The sequence below is a fragment of the Ceratotherium simum genome, chromosome 25, assembly GCF_057802395.1.
Source record: "Ceratotherium simum simum isolate JZ-2026a chromosome 25, ASM5780239v1, whole genome shotgun sequence".
In the NCBI taxonomy this organism is placed as follows: Eukaryota; Metazoa; Chordata; class Mammalia; order Perissodactyla; family Rhinocerotidae; genus Ceratotherium; species Ceratotherium simum.
This window is the reverse complement of record NC_141924.1, coordinates 21,303,043-21,320,553: the sequence shown is the minus strand read 5'-3', so window position 1 is coordinate 21,320,553 and position 17,511 is coordinate 21,303,043. Positions and strand designations below refer to the sequence as shown.

Here is a 17,511-nt window from a genome sequence, read left to right as displayed (position 1 = left end):
TGTCCATTTTGTCACAAATGGCTGGATTTCATCGTTTCTTATGGCTGAGTAGTAGTCCATTGTGTATATATACCACATCTTCCTTATCCATTCGTCCCTTGATGGGCACTTAGGTTGCTTCCAAGTCTTGGCTATTGTGAATAACGCTGCAATGAACACGGGGGTGCATGTATCTTTACACATTGGTGTTTTCAAGTTCTTTGGATAAATACCTAGCAGTGGAATAGCTGGATCATATGGTAGTTCTATCCTTAATTTTTTGAGGAATCTCCATACTGTTTTCCATAGTGGCTGCACCAGTTTGCACTCCCACCAGCAGTGTATGAGAGTTCCCTTCTCTCCACATCCTCTCCAACACATGTTGTTTCCTGTCTTGTTAATTATAGCCATTCTGACGGGCGTGAGGTGATATCTCATTGTAGTTTTGATTTCCATTTCCCTGATAGCTAATGATGTTCAACATCTTTTCATGTGCCTGTTGGCCATCTGCATATCTTCTTTGGAGAAATGTCTGTTCAGGTCTTTTGCCCATTTTTTAATTGGGTTGTTAGTTTTTTTGTTGTTGAGATGCATATGTTCTTTATATATTTTGGAGATTAACCCCTTATCAGATGTATGGTTTGCAAATATCTTCTCCCAGTTGTTAGGTTATCTTTTCATTTTATTGATAGTTTCCTTTGCTGTGGAGAAGACTTTTAGTTTGATGTAGTCCCATTTGTTTATTTTTTCTATTGTTTCTCTTGCCTGGTCAGACATGGTGCTTGAAAATATGTTGCTAAGACCAGTGTTGAAGAGTGTACTGCCAATGTTTTCTTCCAGAGGTTTCATAGTTTCAGGTGTTACATTCAATTCTTTAATCCATTTTGAGTTAATTTGTGTGTACAGTGTAAGGTAAGGGTCTACTTTCATTTTTTTGCATGTGGCTGTCCAGTTTTCCCAACACCATTTGCTGAAGAGACTTTCTTTTCTCCATTGTATGTTCTTGGCTCCTTTATCAAAGATTAGCTGTCCATAGATGTGTGGGTTTATTTCTGGGCTTTCGATTCTATTCCATTGATCTGTGTGTCTGTTTTTGTGCCAGTACCATGCTGTTTTGGTTACTATAGCTTTGTAGTATATTTTGAAATCAGGGAGTGTGATACCTCCAGCTTTGTTCTTGTTTCTTAGGATTCCTTTAGCTATTCGGGGTCTTTTGTTGTTCCATATAAATTTTAGGATCCTTTGTTCTATTTCTGTGAAAAATGTTGTTGGAACTTTGATAGGGATTGCATTGAATCTATAGATTGCTTTAGGAAGTATGGACATCTTAACTATGTTATTCTTCCAATCCAAGAGCACGGAATATCTTTCCATTTCTTTGTGTCTTCTTCAATTTCTTTCAGCAATGTTTTATAGTTTTCAGTGTACAGATCTTTCACGTCTTTGGTTAAGTTTATTCTTAGGTGTTTTATTCTTTTTGTTGCAGTTGTAAATGGGATGGTATTCTTAATTTCTCTTTCTGCTACTTCGTTGTTAGTTTATAGAAATGCAACTGGTTTTTATATGTTGATTTTGTATCCTGCAACTTTACCGTATTCGTTTATTACTTCTAAAAGTGCTTTGGTGGATTCTTTAGGGTTTTCTGTATTAAAAATCATGTCATCTGCAAACAGTGACAGTTTCACTTCTTCCTTTCCAGTTTGGATCCTTTTTATTTCTTTTTCTTGCCTGATTGCTCTGGCTAGGACTTCCAGTACTATGTTAAATAGGAGTGGTGACAGTGGGCATCCTTGTCTGGTTCCTCTTCTTAGAGGGATAGCTTTCAGTTTTTCACCATTGAGGATGATATTAGCTGTGGGTTTGTCATGTATGGCCTTTATTATCTTGAGGTACTTTCCTTCTATACCCATTTTATTCAGAGTTTTTATCATAAATGGATGCTGTATCTTGTCAAATGCTGTCTCTGCATCTATTGAGATGATCATGTGATTTTTATTCTTCATTTTATTAATGTGGTGTATCACGTTGATTTATTTGTGAATGTTGAACCATCCCTGCATCCCTGGAATAAATCCCACTTGATCATGGTGTATAATCTTTTTAACATATTGTTGTATGCGATTTGCTAGTATTTTGTTGAGGATTTTTGCATCGATGTTCATCAGTGATATTGGCCTGTAATTTTCTTTTTTCGTGTTGTCCTTGTCTGGTTTTGGTATCAGGGTAATGTCGGCTTCATAGAATGAATTAGGAACCTCCCTCCCTCCTCAATTTTTTGGAAGAGTTTGAGAAGGATAGTTATTAAGTCTTCTTTGAATGTTTGGTAGAATTCACCAGGGAAGCCATTTGGTCCTGGACTTTTATTTTTGGGGAGGTTTTTGATTACTGTTTCGATATCCTTACTGGTGATTGGTCTATTCAAATTCTCTATTTCTTCTTGACCCAGTTTTGGAAGGTTGTATGATTCTAAGAATTTATCCATTTCTTCCAGATTGTCGAATTGGTTGGCATATAGCTTTTCATAGTATTCTCTTATAATCTTTTGTATTTCTGAGGTGTCTTAATTTCTGCTCTTTCATTTCTGATTTTACTTATTTGAGCCTCCTCTCTTTTTTTCTTGGTGAGTCTAGCTAAAGGTTTGTCAATTTTGTTGATCTTTTCCAAGAACCAGCTCTTGGTTTTATTAATTTTTTCTATTTTTTTTTAGTGTCTATTTCATTTATTTCTGCTCTGATTTTTATTATTTTCCTTCTTCTACTGATTTTGGGCTTTGTTTGTTCTTCTTTTTCCAGTTCCTTTAGGTGCATTGTTAGATTGTTTATTTGAGATTTTTCTTGTTTGTTGAGATAGGCCTGTATTGCTATAAACTTCCCTCTTAGAACCGCTTTTGCTGTATCCCATAAATTCTGGCATGTCGTATTTTCATTTTCATTTGTCTCCAGGTATTTTTGATTTCTTCTTTGATTTCTTCGTGGACCCAGTCATTGTTCAGTAGCATTTTGTTTAATCTCCACGTATTTGTGGCTCTTCTGATTTTCTTCCTATAGTTGATTTCCAGTTTCATACCGTTGTGGTCAGAAAAGATGCTTGGTATTATTTCAATCTTCTTAAATTTATGGAGACTTGTTTTGTGGCCTAATATGTGATCAATCCTGGAGAATGTTCCATGTCCATTTGAAAAGAACGTGTATTCTTCGGTTTTTGGATGGAATGCTCTGTATATATCTACTAGGTCCATCTGTTCTAGTGTGTCATTTAAGACCAGTGTTTCCTTATTGATCTTCTGTTTGGATGATCTATCCATTGGTGTAAGTGGAGTGTTAAAGTCCCCTACTATTACTGTGTTACTGTCTATTTCTCTTTTTATGTCTGTTAATAATTGCTTTATATATTTAGGTGCTCCTCCGTTAGGTGCGTAGATATTTACAAGTGTTATATCCTCTTGTTGGATTGCTCCCTTGATCATTGTGTAATGCCCTTCTTTGTCTCTTTTTACAGTTTTTGTTTTAAAGTCTATTTTGTCTGATATGAGTATTGCTACCCCAGCTTTCTTTTCATTGCCATTTGTGTGGAGTATCTTTTTCCATCCCTTCACTTTCAGCTTATGAGTGTCTTTAGGTCTGAAGTGTGTCTCTTGTATGCAGCATATATATGGGTCTTGTTTTTTTATCCAGTCAGCTACCCTATGCCTTTTAATTGGAGCATTTAGTCCATTGACGTTTAAAGTAGCTATTGATAAGTATGTACTTACTGCCATTTTTTAACTTTTTTTTCCTCACTGTTTTAGTTGTCCTCTATACAGAATTGATGGTCTCTTTAGTTCAACCTCTGTCTGAAAGCTCTGCCCTTTAACTCCCTTCCTCCCTTATTTTATGTTTTTGATATCATATCTAACCTCTTTTTTGTACAGTTGTATCCATTAGCCTCTTATCGTGGAAATAGATAATTTTTCCTATTTGTGATCTTCTCTTTTCCCCTTAAATCAGTCCCTTGAACATTTCTTGTAGCACTGATTTCTTGGTGACAAACTCCTTTAATTTTTGCTTGTCTGGGAAACTTTTTATCTCTCCTTCCATTTTGAATGATCACCTTACCAGGTAGAGTATTCTTGGCTGTAAGTTTTTTCCTTTTAGCACTTTAAATATATCGTGCCACTCTCTTCTAGCCTGTAAGGTTTCTGCTGAGAAGTCAGCTGATAGCCTTATGGGGTTTCTTTTGTATGTAACTTGTCTTTCTTTTGGGGGTTTAGGATTCTCTCTTTATCTTTAATTCTGGACATTTTGATTATGATGTGTCTTGGTGTGGGATTCTTTGGGTTTATCTTATTTGGGGCTCTCTGTGCTTCCTGTACCTGGATGTCTGTTTCCTTCCTTAGCTTAGGGAAGTTTTCATCTATTATTTCATCAAATAGATTATCTACCACTTTGGCTCGCTCTTCTCCTTCTGGGACACCTATAACACGGATGTTAGTGTGCTTGATGTTGTCCCAGAGGTCCCTTAGACTGTCCTCACTCTTTTTAATTCTTTTTTCTTTTACCTGTTCAGCTTGGGTAATTTCTTCTAGCCTTTCGTCCAGCTCGCAGATCCGTTCTTCTGTATCCTCTCCTCTGCTTTTGAGTCCCTCTAGTGAATTTTTGATTTCCAGTATTGTATTCTTCATTTCTGATTGGTTCTTTTTTATATCTTCCATTTCTTTGTTGACATTCTCGCTGAGTTCATCTATTCTTCTCCCCAGATCAGTGAGCATCCTTAACACTCTTTGTTTGAACTCTCTGTTGGGTAGGTTGCTCATTTCTGTTTCACTTAGCTCCTTTTCTGGGGTTTTGTCCTGTTCCCTTACTTGGAATGTATTCCTTTGCCTCCTCATTTTGCCTCTTTCCCTGTGCTGTGTCTGTGTATTAGGTAGGTCGGCTGCGTCTCCTGTTCTTGGATAGGTGACCTTATGTAAGTGATGCCTTAGGAGGCCTGCAGTGTGCTTCCCTCAGTTCTCAATTTTCCAGGAGTGACCCCTATGTGGGCTACCTGTGTCCTTCTGTTGTGGCCTGTTTGCTCTCCCTGTAGGCGCCCAGGGAGGCTGAGTTATGCTCCTGGCCAACTGTTGTGATGCTCAGGTGCTTGTAGTTGTTGTGGGCCCTTCAGTCTCTTTATTGGGTGTGGGAAGCCCCAGCACAGTTAGCTGCAAGTTCTATTACCACATTTGTGTTGCAGTATTTCTTTTAAGTGAGTAGGCCCCCCAGCGTGGCAGGTTGTTAGGCTCAGGTTCTTACAATTGCCATAAGCCTCCAGCCTTTAGGTCTCTTGTCAACTCTCTGAGGATTGCAGCTGGATGGGGCTGGCCTCAGGCACGGGAGCACCCAGTTGTTTCAGGCTTTGCAAGGTGGGGCAAACCCCCTATGTGGGTCTTTGAGATAAGTTTTTTTTTTGCACAAGTTTTCTGCAGCTGACAAGCCCCGCCGCCCGCAGGTCCACACACATAGTCAACACAGTCCTGCCCCGTGTGTGCACCCCGACCTGAAGTGGACCCAGTCTCTCCACAGCAGGAGCCCCACACACTCCACCACCGCCCCACACTCTCCAGCCGCTCCTTGTGTACGCCCTGCCCCACTGACGTGGGCTCAGTGCCAGGCTGCAGAGAATCTAGTCACTAATCTGTGCAGGCCCACAAGTTGCCTGAGGGCTTGTTGTTGGGTGAGGCTAGTCCCTAAGGTCGGCTGCCTGCCCTGGCTGAGCTGGATTAAATCGGTGCTCTAGTGGGTGGGGCAGACCCTGAGCTAGCAGGCCCGAGGGAGAACTCCAATGGCGTCTGTGTCAGCACACCCACACCAGGCCACAACAATGGCCGCTGCCATTGTCCCAGTCCCTGGAGAGGTCTCACCTCTCACCGAGATGCACTCAGAGCCTATCAGGTGAGTCTCTTCCCCAAAGGGCTGTGCACCTTTCTTTCTGGTGATTTTAGGTTGCTTTCTGAAACGGCTGAGTTTTTGTGTGGGCCCTTTAAGAGCCGGTTTTAATTTCTTTGTGAACCAGCTTTGCTGGGGGTATTCCCCAATGTTTTAGTAGCAGGCAAAGTCAGATATTATGCCACTCGTCTAGATCGTGCTGGGTTCACAAAATGCCTACAGCTGGAATGCTCCCTGGCTCCGGGCCCCGCTCCTCCAGGGAGGGCCGCGGACCTTTGGGCTGCTCCTGGGCGCTGTGAAGTGCTGTGGCTTGTGAAGGCGGCGTTTTTTCTCTCCAGAAGGGAGTTTCTGCCTCTTCCACCTGAATTAGGATTGTCCTTTGTTGCAAGATTTCCTCTTATCCAGTTTTCAGTTCTGTCTCAGGGGTAATTTTTCCAAGAGTATTTGTAAATTGGCTGTGTCTGCGGGAGGAGGTGAGTTCAGAGTCTGCTTACGCCGCCATCTTGACTTCTCCGGCTTTGATGATTTTAAATGAGAGATTAAAAATGCATTAGCTAAAAGGAACTAAATATTAACAGAATCAAACGTTTCCCCAATGAATAGTACTTAAGTACAGCTCACTGCCACTCATCTCCCCACTTTGGGTAGAAGAAATTAATGAAGTTCAGAAATAAGACAATGACTACATATTTGCCAATTTTGTCACGTGCAGACTTTCCATAGTTGTTCATATTTTAAAAATCATTAATATCTTTTTCCTTTATATCTTGTTTTAAAATTATTTCATAGCTCAACTTGGATGTTCTCTTCAAATCCACGAGAATTCAACGTAGACTTTTCTATAATGAAATTCAATTTGTGCTTCCTGTCTCAATTGTAAGTTAATGCATATTCTGGCACCCAACTTTATCTTTTTTTTTTTTGACATTATCTCTTTCAGCACAGTGGAGAATTTACAGTCTCTCTCAGTGATGTCTTATTGACTTGGAAATACTTACTACGTGAGAAATTGAACTTACCAGTGGAAAGTATGGAAGTGACTGACCATTATGAGGACATTAGGAGGACTTATGAAAGTTTCTTAAAGAATAGTAATATGTTAGATCTGATCGATGTTTATAAAAAATGGAGTGTTTTGACTTCTAATTGTGAAAATAATGCCAACATATCCCCTGTAAGTATTTTTTTTAAACAGTTCTATCTTAAATTAAAATTTGGCTAGATTTATTTTAAATTATGGTATCAGCATTTACAGTAACTTTATAATGCTTTTGCTTTTGGATCATGTTAAGAATAGAAAATTTTATCTACCTGAAAGCTAGTCATGACTTGAAAGAAATATTTTCGTGGTAAATTTTGTTGAACTTGTGTTATTATTTTTTTGTTGACATAATAACAACTTCTTATTTGATCAAAAAAATTTTAACAAAGAAATCAGTCCCAAATGCGTGATTCCTTTTGAATTATATCAAGGATTGTTTTTCTATTTTACTTTCTTGGTTTAATGTGCATCTGTTCATTTGGCATATGTTGTGTAAATGATTGCTATGACTCTTTCTATGGATTAACAATATTATCGTACTGAGATGGGGGTATCATTTTGTGAGGATAGTATGATGCAGTATACATGCGATAATACACTCTTCCTTTTCTTTCGCACAAATATTCATTGCTTTATTTTTTTATGGAGTATAAATTTTCAAATTAATGGAGAAGCGTCCCTTGCAGTTTGTTTTTGTCTACATTAGAATTAATAAACTGTTTTAGAATATATTTTGATGTATCTAGTTTGTTTTAAAGTGTTGAAAATATTTTTCTTTATCTTAATGTTTACTTAGTGCCAATAAAGTAGTAATTAAATATTGATAATAAATAATTGTAGCTATAATTAGAAGAAAATGTTTAGTGAATTTTCTAAGATATTAAAATATTTTATAAATATTTCTGATACTTGGGAATAGTGTTTTGGCTGCTTATTACAGAAACCTCCACAATAACAGGGGGTTTAAGAAAATGGAAGTTTATTTCACTCTTTTATAAAAGTTGTCTAAAGGAAAGCATCCAGGACTGATATGATAGCTCCGTGGTTATCAGATACCTAGGATTTTTCTGTCATTCTGCTCTCCCATCTTAGCTCTTGACCTCTACACTTAAGACAATTTGTGGCCCAAGATAGCTGTTGGAGCTGCAGACATTTTATCAGCATACTTTGCAGCAGGAAGTAGTAAGGGAGCGCAGCACTCTCTTTTCCTTTTAAAGAGGTATAGATACCGCCTTACGCCCGTCAGAATGGCTATAAGTAACAAGATAAGAAATAACAAATGTTGGAGAGGATGTGGAGAAAAGGGAACCCTCATACACTGCTGGTGGGAATGCAAACTGGTACAGCCACTATGGAAGACAGTATGGAGATTTCTCAAAAAATTAAGAATAGAAATACCATATGACCCAGCTATCCTGTTACTGGGTATTTATCCAAAGAACATGAAATGAATAATTCAAAGTGATTTATGCATCCCTATGTTCATCGCAGCGTTATTCACAATAGTCAAGATGTGGGAGCAACCCAAGTACCCATCTATGGATGAATGGATAAACAAGATGTGATATATATATACAATAGAATACTACTCAGCCATAAACAAAGACAAAATTGTGCCATTTGTGACAAGGTGGATGGACCTTGAGGGTATTAAGCTAAGCAAAATAAGCTAGACAAAGACAAACATCATATGATTACACTCTTGTGGAAGATAAACACCCACAGATAAGGAGAACAGATTAGTGGTTACTAGAGGGGAAGGGGTAAAGGGGAACAAATGTATGGTGACAGATAAAAACTAGACTATTAGTGGTGAACATGATGCAGTCTATACAGAAACTGATACATAATAATGTATACCTGAAATTTACACAATGTTATAAGTCAATATGACCTCAATAAAATAATTAAAAAAAAAAAGAGGTAGCTAGCTCTTTTGCTTCCATCTCATTGCCCAAAGCTTAGTCATATGGCTACACCAAGATGATGCTAGGGAGGATGGAGAATAGGGTGTTTATTCTGGATGGTAACATGCCAAAGTGAACCAAAGCTCTGTTACTAAGGAAGAAGGGGAGAATGGATATTGGCACGCAGTTTGCTATCTTTGCCTCATTGGGCCATCATGAAAACCTTTGCCTTGTAACTTTCTCAAAACACACACAAATGTGTACATGCATACCCACACATGCACACCCACACTATGGTAAGAATGCTGGTGAGTGAAGAAATTTTTTTTTTCCTCCCTTCTGTATTTTATTTTCTTGCTGTAGAGATGATTTTTGACTACTTTTCACATAGAGAGGCTAATAAAACATAAGTATTGGATTGCAGGAACAACAAAGGAGATCTTCTGATAAGCCAGTGAGAGTATAATATGCTTGAGGTCTTTTGGGCACATTGTTTTCATCTTATCTTTTGCCCCTAAGTCCTCTAATTTATTGTTGTTGTGTGCTGCCAAGTCAACTCCAACTCCAGGCGACCCTATAAATGAGTGATGTCCTGTTCTTAGCAACCCTACTCAGCTGCTGTAGACTCGTGCCTGTGGCTTCTTTGATTTAGTCAATCCATCTCATATTTGGTCTTCCTCTTTAACTTCTACTTCCTTCTACTTTTCCCAGCATTGTTGTCTTTTCCAAAGAATCTTGCCTTCTCATGATGTACCCAAAGTAGGACAGCCTCAGTTTTATCATTTTTGCCTCCAGTGATAGTTCAGGCTTGATTTGCTTTAGGACCCACTTGTTTGTCTTTCTGGCAGTCCAGGATATCTGTAGAGCTCTCCTCCAGTACCATATTTCAAAGGAATCGATTTTTTTCCTTTCAGCCTTCTTCACTGTCCAGCTTTCAGACTCATACATAGTAATTGGGAACACGAGAGTGTGGATGATCTTGGCCTTAGTCTCTAGTGACGCTTGCTTACACTTGATGCTCTTTCCTAATTCTTTCATTGCTGCCCTTCCAAGTCTCAGTCTTGATTTCTTGGCTGCATTCTCCATTTAAATTGATGACTGAACCAAGGTAAACAAAATCTTTAACAATTTCAATGTCTTCATTGTCTACCTTAAAGTTGTGTAGTTCTTCCATAGCCATGATTTTTGTCTTGATGTTCAAATGTAGTCCTGCTTTGGTACTTTCTTCTTTCACTTTCATCAGAAGTCGTCTCAACTCATTGCTGCTTTCTGCCAGTAAGATAGTGTCATCTGCATATCTTAGATTGTGCATATTGGCAGTAAAATAATCACAGTGCCAAAATATAATGTAAATAACATTCTTGACGAATTTAAAGTCCACGTGAAAACAGATTTTGCATTGTTAAACTTAATTGACCGTGAACCAGAAGAACTGTGGACTGAAACCAGAAATATTATTAAGGAAGAATGTGAAGAGTTAGAATCCTATCCTGAATGCAGGTTTTCAGTGACTATCACTTAAGGATAAAGAGAACTGCTGTAATGGCCAATGCAAAGAAATAGAAGAAAACAACAACAAAAGAAGAACAAGAGGTCTCTTCCGGAAGATTAAAAAAGTCAAAGGGAAATTTAAACCTAGATTTGGAATGCTGACCAACCAACAGGGAAGCAACTAACTGATCAGCAGAAAATAAAGGGAACATGGAAACGGTATACTGAAGATCTATACAGAAGAGACAAAAGGATGACTTCCTTTGAAGAAGATTCTTATGAGGAAGAACCCATAGTTTTAGAAAGCTGCCCTGAAAGTACTGGGAAGAAATAAGTCACCAGAGGTAGATGGGGTATCGATGGAATTATTTCAAGCCACAATCTGTCAAAATCCTACCAAGAATATGGCAACAAATATGGAGAACAAACCATGGCCTACAGACTGGAAACAATAGGAAAAGAGATGCCAAGGAGTGCAGTAACTCCAGGACCATTGCTTTAATTTCCCATACATGTAAAGTGATGCTCAAGGTGCTGCAACAAAGGCTTTTGCCTTATATGGAGCAACAAATGCCTGATGTCCATGCTGGATTTTGAAAAGGGAGAGGCACATGAGATCTAATTGTGATTATTTATTGGCTACTGGAGTGCTCCAAAGAATTTCAGAAGAAGGTTAGTCTGTTTTATAGACCACAGTAAAGCCTTTAACTGTGTGGGTCATGAACAGCTGTGGGCTGCTCTGAAAGAAATGGGTGTGCCTCAGCACTGTGCACCTATGTATGTACAGGCTTACACATATGTAACCTGTATGAACAAGAAGCCACTGTCAGGACAGAATATGGAGAGACAGAATGTCAAGTCCTCTAATAAGGCTCTTCATTTAAGTGGAATCAACTTATAGTATGAGATATCTAAGGGTCTACATTTGAGGGAGTTTTGTGTCTCCAGATATCAATGTGTGTCCTCTGCAGAATGTCAGGAGTGAAGTGGAAGCTGCTGAGGTGGTAGTATATCAAGTAGAAAATTTTCTGCATTTTAAATCTGGAAGACCAACAACTTTATCTCTGATACTTATGTTTACTTTAGGGAAGTTTCTAGTGAGGAAAAAGTGAGCAGGAAAATGTATCCCGAGATTGATTTCTCAAAAATGCCCTAAATATAACCCCAATTTACGCTAAAAGTGTCTTTAAAGATACGTATCAGAAAATTCTGAACACTCCTGAATTTCAGAATTCTGAAATTTTATGATCCTGATAAGGTTTCTTTGTTTCTTATTTATTGTAGCCTAAATAAGGCAGGAATTATGAAGAATTAAGATAAAGGTAAGACAGGAGGTTCTGGGAACTTGATAACTTAAACAATGTCTCCTCATTTATTTCATGCTTTATAATTCCTCTCCTGAGGAACATGGATACAGGGCCCATGGGCATCTGGGAGCATATATGGCCTTGAATTCTAACTGGAGTCTAAATGGAATTGGTACAGAGCTTGCTTTCTCATGAATTGAGCAATTATCTGGAGGACAACATTAGAGACCTGGGCTGAGGAGCAGAAAAGGTAGATCCTGAGAAGGGCTTAGCAGCCCTCAGAGATCTGGGGACTTCCTGGGGAAGGTCAACAAATGCCCTCTGTGAGTAGATTCCCTGACTCTCAAGAAGCCAAGAAGTAACCAAATGGATGGACTTATTGTTGGTGGGCTTGAGAGACCACAAGAAGACTTTTCCTTGGCCTAAGCAGGTGACTGGCACCCTGTTTATTTCTTCACAGCTGCTCCATAAAGAGTAGAGACCATTTCAACTTCCATTACTTGTAGAACTGTCATCACTTAAGGTACCTCAACAGTCAGAGCTGAGCCGCAAAGAGCCAATAAAGAAAAGCAACAACCGCTTGAGTCCCAGCAGCCAGAGAAAGATGAGTCAGCTGAGAACATACATGCCCAACAAAATGGACCTGCTGGAGGGGAATGACAACAACTTGAATCCATAAAAATAATAAGTACTTAAGGAAATTCAAGGATATGTCTAAACATAAGACTTTCTAGATCTTAAAAAAAGAAGAAAAGTTTTCTTAATGCAACAGATGAATTCAGACCCGAATTAGTATCTTGAAAGTCAAGTACAATAAATATTTAAAGCACAGAGAAAAAAAAAATAAACCATGAGGGAAAAGTTAAGATACTTGAAGATTAGATCTAGAGGATTTAACGTGCAAATGATAGAAGTTCAAAAAGGAACAAATGTGGAAGAGACTATGATTAAATAAATAATATGTTTGTTATAACTATATTTGTTATAACAAATATTTCCCTGAGCCTGCTGATTAAGAATGTTTATGAAGTTCCAGGCTGTATTGATGAGAAAAGACACATACCTAGGTGTATGCTGGTAAGGTTCCTAAAATCTTAAGGATAAAGGTAGATATTGTAAGTTTCCTGGCAGAAAGAGTAAGTTATTTAAAAAGAATAAAAAATTAAATAGCATTTCCTGAAAGAAGAGGACAACAACCTAAGGATCTCGTCCTAAACCAAGATATCATTTATCAGCCAAGTTAAAGGAAGGATTTGTGAGGATATGCAAAAATTTAAAGAATATCATCTTCATACCTTATGTGAAGGACTTATCTTTCCAAAGACCAAAATAATGAAACAGATATCTATCTAGGGGAAGATGATAGTGAGCAATAAAACTTAGAGTTAAAATGATAAGGATGTACTGGGAATATGTATGCTAAAATGTAAGACTTACACTAAGGGAGATTCTGATACTCATTTAGAATGAAAACTGCTAACCATTGTCATTTGTTAGGGGTGAGAAACAGGCATTATCACTTTTAAATAATAATAGAGAAATACGAGTCTGATTTGAGCACAGGGAAAGTGAAGGCGACCATTAACGGGATGGAAAAATATAGTACATCTTCCAAGATAGTAAGAGAATAAAAACAGAGTGAGAAGCAACTTAGCAAATCAGTAAAATTGGTAATCACCATAAATATATTGCGATTTTTAAGCTTACTTCAGAAAGCGTTATGCTATATTATCTAGAGTCTTTGTCAAATTTTTAGGTCTAGGAACCTTTTTACACTTAAAAATTATTTAGAACTACAAGGAGATTTTGTTTATGTGTTTTATGTCAATATTTACTGTATTAAAAATTAAAATTGAGAAATGTTTAAAATATTTCAGTTATTAAAAATATTGATGCTAAACTTATTACATGTTAATATAAATAACATTATTTATGATGAATAACTGTATTTTCCAAAAGTAAAAAAATTGTGAGAATAGTCACATTGTTTTACATTTTTACAAATATCTTTAATGTCATTGGTGTTAGAAAGGAGCTAGATTCTCATGTCTGCTTCTGTTTGATATGTTGTTTTGACTGAAGAATATCAAGAAAATTTGGATTCGCATTGATACATAGTTGGAAAGGGGAGGACTTCCCAGATACCCTGAATGGGTCCTAGGGACCTCAGGAGTCATTGGACCATACTTTGAGACCCACTAAACTGATGTGGAATAGCGTACTTTACGTATAATTAAATATGAAAACAATTTTTAACCAGAAGGTAATATTCTCCCATTTTTTAAGATAACATTGTGTTGGTGGAAAAATAAATCTTTGCTTTCACCATCTCTTCTGAAAATATTAGAACTACAAGTGTGAGGACTGCCTCTATTCAAAATTTGTTAAATAGTAAATTCTTTTTTTAGTGATCTTGAATTTTGAGATTGAATAATTGTATGTATTATGAACAACAAAATCCTAGGCTTTCTAGTTATTTTTTCTTTTTCTCTTACAATTAACTTTTTATGAGTACTGGCTCATCATATCATTAGAATTGTGACAAATGCTGTTACTTTTTAAGAAGTACATATTGGTGAGTTATTTTAGTTATAACTTTGCAATAGCTGAGAGGAAGAGTGGTTTGCAATCTCATTGGGCTTTATTAATTCAGTTTGTACCTTTGCTTTAGGGTTACTCATCAGGAATGGTGATTGTGTGTGTGTGTGTGTGTGTACCTATATAATCCTATATCCCTTAGAATAAATGAAATAATATGGAGATGTTAAGTAGTATGGCAGGGTGAAAGCAAATATCTCTTTATAACTTATTTTTTCTTGGAGACTCTTATTTTGTTTGAAATATTGTGCTGCTTAGGACACTGGATTTACTTACATATATTCCAAAATGAAGCATTTATTGTGGGCTTTAGTTAAGACTATTCCTTGTCTTTAATTTTTGTCATCTATAAAAATAAAAGGCTCAGATTAAATTTCCAAGGTCATCTTTTAACTCTAAACTTGTAAAACTCTATGAGTACAGGTGCCATTGGAAACAGATTGAAGTGTTTTGTTAGGAAGTTTAATTCCATGTATACTTATTTACTGCCAGCAGAGGTCAGGTAATACGCTATACCCTGGAACATCAGTGACTGTAAGTAGAGCTAGGTGTGAAATACTTTTTATAGTTGGCGTAGCATTTTATTAGAAATATCCTGTATTTTCTACAGAGTCAACTATGGGATTTTCTGTCTGGCAGACAGCATGCAGTAGATGATGAAACCGATCTTCATGCACCGACATCACCAATGAGTAAACACAACCAGGATAATGAAAAGGTACTGATAAATTGTGAGTAAATTAAAGCAGGCTATGATCCCCTTCAAATCACTACAAATTTGATCATACCTTACAGTTACTATTTTTATAATTTTTAAAAGTTTTTAATTTGTTTAAATAAAACTATATCTGCAAAGAGTAATACATTGGAGACTAATGAAAGCATGATGATAATCAGTTTCCTCATGGTTTTGGGCCAAGGTAACAGGCACTGTGCAAAAATACGTATCACTCTAAGGATCAGAAAAGTAGTTGAAGATCCAGGTTGACAGATTCTTTGAATCTTTGTATTTGGTAAACTTCACACTTACCGTTTTAAATGGTTGATTCTTGGGAGGTTATGTACAGTTGAAAAATCTATTCTGTACCCTTTGCAGTCAAATAACTGATGCATCATGAGTTTGATAACAGGATTTGTTGTGCAAACTACAGAAAAGTAGTGCCAAGTATACGTTTGGTCTAATATAATTTATCTTCAGCTGAACACAATGCTAGGTACCTAATTAAATAGAATAACCACTCACTACCCATGGGAGTTATGTTTATGGAAGTTTCTATGGTTAATAAAATCATTGATAAGACGAAAGTTTAATAAGAGTATTGGAAAAAGCAGTAAAATTACATTCAATGTATCTAAAAATATGGTATGTAAAAGGTCTAGAATATGCCAACTTCCAAATCCGACTGCTCCAGTAAGTTAACATATCTAATGAATGACCTTCCTCGTTTTTCAGAAAACATTGCTAAGGCAGATTCTCCCAAGTCCCATGCTATACAGATAGCACTTATAAAAATATGTTTTATCATTACCCTCAAATAAATACCTGTATACCTACTTCCTAGAGTTAATGTGCTTTATATCTGCATCTAATATTTTTTCTGTCCTATTTGAAAGTTAAATTGCTGACATCATGGCACTTAATCCCTAAAATTCTTCGACATACCATTTCCTGAAAATAAGGACATAATCCCAATATCATTGTCATATATAAGAAAACTTGAGTATTCCCTAATATCATTTACTATCGTCCCTATTCACATTTCTCCATTTGTCCCCAAAATGGGTTTTATGTCTCTTTGGATGCTTTTAATCTAGAAGAAGACCCGTCAGTCTTCTTTTTTTCCTTCTTACTTATCCAATTAATTCCTACTGGTGTTATTTAACTTGTTCCTCTATTTCCAATAAACTGGAAGTTACATTTGAAAGCTTGATTAGATGAGGTTTAGCATTTTGTAACAAATACTAAGTAACTGATGCTGAGTATTTGATTGTATATCACATCAGGAGACATAAACTCAAGTTGTCCCGAATTGCCAGGCCTCTTCAGTATAAAGTTGTAGTTTTCCCTTTGCTGTCAGCAAAGATCTGTGGGGTGATACTTTGACACTGTGTAAATATCCTGTTTCCCAACAACCTTGTACTGAATGGTTTTAGGATTTAGGATCAAGGTTGAGGATCCTTGTCTGAATTGATTATTTCTTTAGAGTTTGCAGAATGGTGAGTTTCATATTATGTCTTTACATTAGTTAGCTGCCATTTCTTGGTAAAGAAGAGCATTATCTTGTCAGTTAAGATGAAATACAGTTCCCTAAAAATGGCAGGGTCACTACTTAATTCTTTCTTTCTTTCTCTTTAATTACCAGTTTAGGAGTTGGTGTTATAGTTATTTATAATATAGGAGGCAAAGTAGATATTTTTTTCTATTTACCTTTTTCCTTTTCATGTGTGTATATATTGCTATGGACTCATGGATTTTTTTTAATCAGAGTATTAAAATCAATTACAGTTATTAATCTTTGATGCTAAAATAGAGGGATCCCCTTCAGGCTGGTTTCTGTGTCTTTTTTACATGCCCTATTAGACTTTTGAGCACTTCCTTGTTGTCTGGTATGAGAAAATATTCCAAGCCCACCTTTGAATGTTTTCTGCCAAGACATGGTTCCTTTTATTGTGATTTGTAACTATTTTCTCTTGCTTGAAATTACTTCTTCACTTACATTCTCCTTCTTTTTCCCTCCTGCCCCAAATCTTGACAAAACACTTACCAAATTGCCTGGTCCTTTCTCAATGGTACCTAAGGAGTACATTCGTACATCAAGAGGATAGATCACTTACAGATCTCTTCTCTTTGATCTGTCTTACAGGCTTTACAAGGAGGAAACAATAATCATTATTGTGCCTTTTAATTAAGAGGAATGAACTAATTTGTACATGTAAAATGACCTGAGCTTTTAGAATTTTGGCTTATAGATATAAAACATTATTTTAAAGGGATGTCCATGAAAAAGGATTATAGTATATAGAAACTGATATGTCTTCCTTGTAAACATATGGTTTTCTCATTTAAAAAACAATGATAATTTCATTGTGTTAATCCTCTACTTTTTATCATTTGCCTTCCTGGGTTGTATTTTCGAAGAGAATTTTATCTACTAGTTAGCTGATGGATTAGATTTTATGAGGACTGGTAAAGTAGCAGCCATCCTGTCAGCCATTTTTCTGTTACTTGCAGATTTCTAATTTTTCTTTTTACAAAGTATTTTTGGAAGACAATATATTTCTATTAA

General features: G+C 36.7%; 1 protein-coding gene across 1 annotated transcript in view; it reads left to right on the top strand.

Annotated features, from left to right (window-relative positions):
• PARPBP (PARP1 binding protein) overlaps nt 1–17,511 on the top strand; it is a 65,696-nt gene that overhangs the window by 13,746 nt on the left and 34,439 nt on the right. The window contains exons 3-4 of the mRNA XM_004418028.3: nt 6,820–7,053; nt 14,835–14,942. Of these exons, the coding sequence (XP_004418085.2) occupies nt 6,820–7,053; nt 14,835–14,942 (342 nt within the window). The remainder of the gene's footprint in view (nt 1–6,819; nt 7,054–14,834; nt 14,943–17,511) is intronic.